Source organism: Ylistrum balloti, unplaced genomic scaffold (assembly GCF_031769215.1).
Source record: "Ylistrum balloti isolate Yb309-2 unplaced genomic scaffold, AGI_CSIRO_Ybal_v1 Utg369690, whole genome shotgun sequence".
Lineage (NCBI taxonomy): Eukaryota > Metazoa > Mollusca > Bivalvia > Pectinida > Pectinidae > Ylistrum > Ylistrum balloti.
This window is the reverse complement of record NW_026781926.1, coordinates 337635-346606: the sequence shown is the minus strand read 5'-3', so window position 1 is coordinate 346606 and position 8972 is coordinate 337635. Positions and strand designations below refer to the sequence as shown.

At 35.5% G+C, this 8972-nt stretch overlaps 1 protein-coding gene across 1 annotated transcript; it reads left to right on the top strand.

The window, feature by feature from the left end:
* Nucleotides 1–202: 202 nt before the first annotated feature.
* LOC132565083 (uncharacterized) lies at nucleotides 203–3138 on the top strand. Its single transcript, XM_060229689.1, has 4 exons — nucleotides 203–219; nucleotides 1284–1529; nucleotides 1655–1878; nucleotides 3014–3138. The coding sequence occupies exons 1-4, from the start codon at nucleotides 203–205 to the stop codon at nucleotides 3136–3138; spliced, it is 612 nt and encodes a 203-aa protein (XP_060085672.1).
* Nucleotides 3139–8972: the final 5834 nt, after the last annotated feature.

Below are 8972 nucleotides of genomic sequence, written 5' to 3'. Positions count from 1 at the left end.
GTTTTACCGGACAATTGGACACGGTGACAGGTCCGCCCGCAGTTTCACTAATTGGCGTGGTAATATTTCATGTACATGACGTAACACCGTGTACTGTTCAACAAGCTGCCTGACAACTAGCACTGTTTACCTGTCCGTACAGACGTATACCTGGACACAAGAACGGCATTACACTCCGCTAAAATTTCGTGATTTCTTAACGATGTCGTCTAGCAGCAGGTATGTACACATTATAACATTTGCAATAGAAAGTTTTAAAAATCATAAATCACATCCAGTCCAGCTCACTCACTGATAAACAAGATGAGATGACGGTATAGTGTAAGTAGATTTGCATATGTGTGACAACGATACCATAGTTATTTTCTACGATGTTCACAAGTCACGAAACTCGTAAAGCACGCGTAAAAAATGCACAATGTACATTTGTACCAGGCATGTATACTGCATTCACTTCGTACGCTACATCCCGAACTTAGAGATATTACCATGAATGTTATGGAAGGCGTACAATATGTCCTCTGTTGTAATTTTTCGTTATTGCAAAATTTTCAATATTTTGCATCATCGATATTTAAAAAAGTGATCAATACAATGCTGAAAACATCTGTCAAATTTAACCTTGTTTGATTTATATAAAATCTAAAACATCCGAAAATTATTGATTGATTGCCAGGTTTTCCGTCTCCGTGACTCCTCCCGTGTTCGGGTATTGTCTCACCGACGAACGTCAGTATTCTGGCATTGTTTATTAAACATATCTTTTAGATATCTATGTATAGATCGGTCGGTATGTTGCACTTGAAATGGTACAGGTATCATAGCGCAAAATATGCATGTGTACCTCTATATAGCAGCACTAGGTAACATTACTTAATTAGTAAATGTTTCTATATAGATATATGGTAAGATATGTATATAACATGAATAACATTGTCAGTTTTCTACCATATGTTTAGTTCGAATGTAACTGAGACCAATTTCTTGTTACACGGTATTACATAACGTATTCAGATGTGTATATACCATTTGTGGTAAGTTTTAAGGAAAAAGTTATTTTCATTTCAAATTACCACGATCAACCTATCTGATAGTAAAGTCGAAAACGCATTAAAGAATTAAATGAGGTAAAATATTAAATGAAAACAATAAATAACCTGTTGATCATTATTTCTAAATCGTACCCTTACACGTGTGTTTCGGCCTAAGTTATGTGTCCACCCCAATATGCTTACTACTAGTAACTGCCATTGGTAAAATGTGGCCTTGTTTATGTGGAACAGAGATTACTACGCCGACAATTCATCTACCGATGAGGATGAATGCATCCGCTCACGTGTTGGAAGTCACGTGATAAAGAACCAGGGACTACATGGCTGGACAAAATGGCGCTGCAACCTGAATGATCAGCTTATTCACGTGATGGCTAATCGCCGAAACCTATTACGCCAACAGTCCAAAGACCCTAACCTTCTCATCAATGGACGGTTCCTGGAGAGCATGACGGAACCGGAAGTACTAATGGAACGGTAAGGGCGTGTCCGCATTAGTTTAGCACTGGAATGTAGAACTTTGCAAATGTTGCTATAGCGGGAATTGATACAGTAATATCAAGAATATCCATCTGAAATGAAAAATATTTTTGTCGTTTCAGGCGCCTTTCCGACTTTGTGCTGAGTCGAGCTGTCCAAGACAAACGTGTTGATGGAGATCGGTTGATGCTTCACCCGGAAGCTTTTTTAAGCTTCGGAATCCCTCGAGTTCGTCTCCATGGATCTGACTCCCATCAGTCTTCGGGACGAACGACACCGTCTGACGACACTTTAGAGTCTAGGCCACGGCGCTATGTAACTTACAGCGACGAATATTTGCTGCACGGTTAGTTTCAGTAAACGTGCACCAGGGCGACCATATTGGACTATAACAGCAGGACTATTCTCCTCGATTCCAGACTAATATAATTTCCATCTGGGACTAAAGATGAACGTGTTTCTGTATAGGGAGCACTGCGTTAGGATGATATAGTAGTCCATAATTTTATACTTGCCCTGCAAACATGTCCACGGACGATTTTCTGAATCACTTTCGATCCTAGTAAAAACATATTTGTTGTCACGTCCTGAACGCGTCTCCAAACGGCTACCGACGGCAGCATTCGCAATTTTGACATTATGCAACACGAAGGATTCATAACGTGTAATCAACAGTGCCACACGGAACTGTTAAGGGTCTACAGACTGTGTCCGTCCATTATATAAGTCCCATGCCCACAGGACGGCTCATTCTATAGTGCCCGCCTCTATCAGGAGAGACTAAATCCTGTTCATACAACTATATTTGTGTGTATATATATATTCATTATTTTTTATTGTCGTTTTCAATTTCTCATTCATGTATTATTGAGTTTATTAGTTTTTATAAAAAAATCAATGTTTCAATAAAAAATCAATATTACTTGGCGTTTGTTAAATTTCGCCTAAAGGATGCTCCACCAAATGTTAGGTCAGCCAAACCCATTGGCACTCTTATATTAGTTTTCTCAAAATACAAAATATTGAGATGATTGTATCAAACACAAGTTTTCATACCTTACACATTTTTTCTCTCAAAATATCGAGAAAAAAAACCATCGTAAAATGGAACAATATTTGTTTAAAAATGATTAAAATTGTCGAATCAACTTGCTGATTAGGAATTTGGATTTAACATCTTACGAGAATAAAGCCTTCCAAAGCAAGATTAAACGAGAAAGAATGAAGTAATACTTCGCAAAGCAAAGAAACATGCATACACGAAAATCTGATTTGTAGAAATTCTGGCCAAAAGCTGCGAATGTGTATAGGTAAGGACAAAAACTGGCAAGGACATTCAGTCCGTCCGTCTGTCCATGCGTCTGCGAATGTTTGACAGCATCCTAGCAACTTCATTCCTTGAGAGATCCTTATGAAACTTCATACATGTTCACGGTTCAGGGCTGTTGGGTCATGACTGTTGTCACCATTACTATTTTTAGAAAATCTTGATCAGCTTCAGCTAGAGGCTACATTCTTCAAGGGAATTTCGACCAATTCTCGCACTCTTACAGATGACCATGACAAATTAATACATGTATACACATTGGCGAAGAAACTTTTGTGATAATGTAATATTGATATTTTTGCAATGTTCAATTAAAATCGGTTACAAATAATTTGTTTACTTGTTTCCAAATAAACACAAAACAGCACCACCGCCATCCTCCTCCTCTTCCTCCTCCTCCTCCTCATCATCATCAACAGTGTAATAGCTGAAAGATTATGTAGAGTTCGGTAGGAACACCTATTTCTTTGGCAACCATTGACTCTGTATGATTGGTGTCCGCTCAAGAAAATGCCAAAGTAGGATACCAATAAAATCTTACTTCAAACAATGTTACCAAGCAGTGAACATCGAACATCTTATTGTAGCAAACTATGTGAAATATTATAAAACGTTTCTCAAAGTATGTACATAATATATCGTTGCATGTTAAAAAATAAGAGTTATCTCCCTTGAAATATCTGGTCGTCAAAAAGTATCAGCATTGCAATTCAAAAGATTGAATTTTACTTAATATTATTAGGATTTTGTCATGCACGCCAGTTCATATTCCACTGGTTTAAATATGGCACTTGTCTTCTATAATCGTAAATTTATCAGGAAGATATTAGACTTCAAATTGCAATGTCATAACGATAAGCGGGGAAAAGCAGAGGAATGCAATGCAAAGTTCTCTTAATGATAAAAAAATTGAACAGAAAAAGCGATAATAATCCTTAACTGCCAAAACCAAGATGGTTGCCTGTCAGCCATTTTTGTTTTTCTTATTAGTCCCAAAATCAAAAAGGCGCTACAACGGACCAAGGGGAATCTATATATGGAATTTGAAAGAAACTGTACAGTACTTCTCAAGATATAGCGATGACAATCTTTATTAGGCGAAATCCAAGATGACTGTGTGTCAAGCATTTTGCTTTTCTGGCACAACAAATGACAAAGAGGAACATGTGAAATTCGAGAGCGATCAATCGCTTTCCATGAAATAGCGATAACAAACTTCATTAAAAAATTGAAGATGACCGCTTGTCGATGATATTGTGTTTCTGATCAGACCCAAAATCAAACAGACACAACTAGGGATCCCGGAGAACTACTTCTCAAGAAATAGTGATAACAAAATGTTATTACGAAGAGACGACAAATGATGATGGTGGGCTAAAAATCTAACAGAAAAAAATATCATTTTATTTTCTGATGAAAAATGTATATGTTAATAATGAGATCTGATACTTATCTTATTCATAATAACTTTAACGAATATGCATAAGTTTGTTATAAAACTGTTGCAATATATGTATATGTCGCTTTCCTGGACGTGTTGTGTTTGCTCGAGTTATCTCCCTTCTATCTAAAAACCAACCCAGAAACAAACGATAGAATCCGTTTTATATGTATTAAATAGATATAAATCGTTGACTAAATCATACAAAACATGATTTCGTACACGCTATGGTACTATGAAGCTCCAGTTAACAGTCCCAGTAAAACACACCCCAAGTCCCTCCCTTTTTTTACCTACGTTGTGCGTATTTTCGGGGAGTTGGTGCTGCCATTGTGTTTGGTAGTAATTTGTGGGAGAGTGTGTGATTGGGTATCAGATATCAGTAGTCTGTGATACTGAAGACGTATCGAAAAGCCCCCAAGTATAACATGTAGTTATATTTACTTGTATAGTGCACATCGGTAAAGTTTTCATAAGTAATAGTTTTTTTTCGGTCGTTATGTTCACTTGAATCATTGTCTAATTCTCATAAGAACATCTAATTGTCCTTTATCCCTTTTTTATTTTTAAAGATTTTTTTCTATGTGTTATGAAAGACAACCGAGCGTACACTATAATATTTTTATATGAGGACAATACAAAAAATGTAGAATAACTTCAAGATAAGACGTTAAGTTGATTCAAGGGAGGTAACTCTTGAACGCCTACATCGTGAATGAGATAGGATTGACTAGTTCTTGGTACAAAGACATGTCTTTGATAAACATAGACTTGCACATTGCAAGACATGAATAATAAATGTAAACATGATGTATACATTGTACATACCTTGAAACAAATAATATTATCATAGTGGTTCCATGCCATACTTCCCAATTTCCCGAAACGCCCAATATTTCTAACTATTAAGAAACACGAGAAGTGCAATTGCAACAACCGAGAGATACGGTATTATTAATATATCATAAATAACTTGGTTAAATATTTTATAACTAATATCTTTATATTACAATAGTCCAGGAAATGTGCAGTTTTAGTAATTGAAACAAATGTGGATCCCCGTGACAATCGCATGTTAAATCGTTTGCCGTCCATAACAGTAAATACAAAGTAATTTGGACAATTCCGAGTAGAATTTCTACGTACATGTACATAAGTCTGTAAATCTGTATTGTCAACAGGGAATACCGGAGTTTGGGGAGTATCATGTCGACGTAATATGTTATAGAAAGATATTTTTATAGGATTGTATTTCCTAGGACAAAATTCAAAACTTTAACATAGGTCAATATGTGAGGGACTACATCCATATTTTTAAATCGGCAACATATCAGAAAATCCATAGAGTTACTGACCATAAGCGTGGTGTACACTTAGTTTAGAAACGATGATCGTAAGTAATGAGTGCAGTTACCCTGTCAAAAAATAAACGTGTCGACAAATATAGGAGTAGCTTTAATCATGTGAACAGTTAAGCCTGTCTACACAATGAGAGTTAACGTTAACTGCGAGTGCAGTTAAATTTTTCTGTACAAGAATATTAAACCTGTCTATACAAGTACACATTAACCTGTCTATACGAATACACTTTAACCTGCCTATACGCGTACAGTTTAACCTGTCTATACGAATACACTTTAACCTGTCTATACGAGTACACTTTAACCTGTCTATACGAGTACACTTTAACCTGTCTATACGCGTACAGTTTAACCTGTCTATACGAGTACACTTTAACCTGTCTATACGAGTACACTTTAACCTGTCTATACGAGTACAGTTTAACCTGTCTATACGAATACACTTTAACCTGTCTATACGAGTACACTTTAACCTGTCTATACGAGTATAGTTTAACCTGTGTATACGAGTACACTTTAACCTCTTTATACGAGTACAGTTTAACCTGTCTATACGAGTACACTTTAACCTGTCTATACGAGCAAAGTTTAACCTGTCTATACGAGTACAATTTAACCTGTCTATACGAGTACACTTTAACCTGTCTATACGAGTACACTTTAACCTGTCTATACGAGTACACTTTAACCTGTCTATACGAGTACAGTTTAACCTGTCTATACGAGTACAGTTTAACCTGTCTATACGAGTATACGAGTACAATTTAACCTGTCTATACGAGTACACTTTAACCTCTTTATACGAGTACAGTTTAACCTGTCTATACGAGTACACTTTAACCTGTCTATACGAGTACAGTTTAACCTGTCTATACGAGTACACTTTAACCTGTATATACGAGTACACTTTAACCTGTCTATACGAGTACATTTTAACCTGTCTATACGAGTACACTTTAACCTGTCTAAATGAGTACACTTTAACCTGTCTATACGAGTACACTTTAACCTGTCTAAATGAGTACACTTTAACCTGTCTATACGAGTACAGTTCAATTCTTATATAGAAGCCCGTGTGTAACATTAGCGAGTTTTACAGTACAGTTACAATTAAATATATCTTTACAGGGCGTTTCTGAAAGGAATTCACATAAACACTAAGCTTGTTTTCCCATCCCATACTATCATAGGTATGTGTTAAATTGCTGAATATTGAATAAAATATTGTTTTAATTTAAGTGATTCTACTTTTAATGCGAGTGTAGTTCTACAAGCAAGCTAGTTATAGCAATCCTAGTGAATTTCTAAACTTCTTGCAATAATACTAAACTTCGAATTAGAAACTGTATCTAGATATGAACGACGTATCTAAACTTAGTTTTGATGAATATTGATAATATTTTTATAGGTACAAAGCCAGTTCAGTTTATGCAGGTTCTGATTCCCGCATGCGAGTCCCGTGATATAGGCCTATATAACAATACACAAATATTGAAACAGACTATAACGCACCTTTGGCTCGGTGTGTATATGGGGTGCTTGGATTTTCGGCGGAAAGTAGCGTCTGCTTGTAAAAGGCTAACGGAGTAAGTTGGAATCAGAGGGATGTACCCGTGGTCAAATTTGTGCTAAGAGTGATCGAAAATGGATCTCAAAGTGTCTTTGATTTTCCTGGTTCCTTTAGCGGGATGGGTCATCACAACTGCAAACTGTCAAGGTAAGGAAAAGTTGGTTACATTTACAACGTTGGTCTAATAACACCTGTAGAAAAACCTCACCCGGTGTGATTTAAAAGATTATTCGTTCATTGCAGCTTATTCATGCATTTTGAATACCGTCAGCTGTTGATGATTAAAAATAGAATGGTGACAATATTTACAACATATTTGGGCACATGTTGGATTCCGGAACAAGATAGTTCAATATTATATGTAACACCTGTTCACACCTGTTGATTGGGATTTGACACAGGCGAGCGACATTATGTCACCACAACCGATTAATATCTCTTGTATCTAGTTAAATATTGATCCAGATTAGGTAGGTTGGCATAGATTTCTTCCTAAGCAGTATAATTCTATTTTTGTTGAACAGTGTGCCATTTTCTTCAGCCGTGTAAAACATTAACAAAACTTGAGAAAATTAACAGGAACAGTTGAATGATGGCCACCCATTCTACGACACGATATTAAATATTAAAGACATATATTAAAAAGGAAGGAATTTGACTTTTATTACTCAAGTGTTGACCTAATAAGATTTTATCTTAGATATTTGAGCAAAGTATTATTCGGTCGGTGTTGAGAGTGTGGTTAGCATAGATCACAGGTATAAAAATGTCTTTTCCTCAGCATTTATAAAATATGGGCAGGAGACCAAGTTCTAGACGAAAACAAATTTACATTTAAGTGTTGTAGGCTGTGTGTATAAATACCACAGATTGCCTGTATAAGAAAGCTTTTCTTGTATAACTAGAATGAATTTATAACTTTATATGGCATTACAAACATAAACTCTTTGGTCCTAAAACATATATCAGTCCATAGCAAATCATCATTTTGAGCCCAGCTCGCATTTTATTTCAAATATACAATTTTTTTCTGGCTCCACTGGGTTTTCTCTAGAGATATTGATGATATGGAAATCAGTTTCACACATAACTTCAACTTTCCATGGTCTACATCTTGTTCACCAGTTTGGAGGTCAGAGGTCAAGGTCATGCATTTTAAAGTTTAAATTCATGTCAGCAACGTCACGTTCATTAGTGCATATAACCATGACACATTAAAAAATATTGACATTTTGTATACTTAATACTTTTGATTCAGAAGAAATTCTTTATATATATATATATATATATATATACAAAAATCACACACAAATTCTAGCAATGAACATTCTTAGTTAATTAGAAATTGTAAATAAAAAATATAAATATATTTTACTTTACAGAATAGAGAGGAAGTCATGTCTACCTTTATTTTGCTGAAGAAGCATGTTTTCTAAAGTGTCTGTTTAGGTAATAGTGATTCTGTCCATAATTGAATTTAAAGAAACATCCCAAAGTTAAATGAAAGTGTCTGTTTTTAATTGTCAGCTATGTCTGGTGAACTGACACTGGAAATCATATCAGTAACATAGTATGGGAAAAATAGTGCACAGCCAACATATTGTTTCAAGAAGTTATGTTTTAGGAACACCTGTACCTTTACCTGTTGTAAAATCATAGTAATTGAAAACCTCTTTTTTACACATTAGACACACTGTATATGAACCCCCTTGACACATTGTGAAGAGAGGAACACACCCAA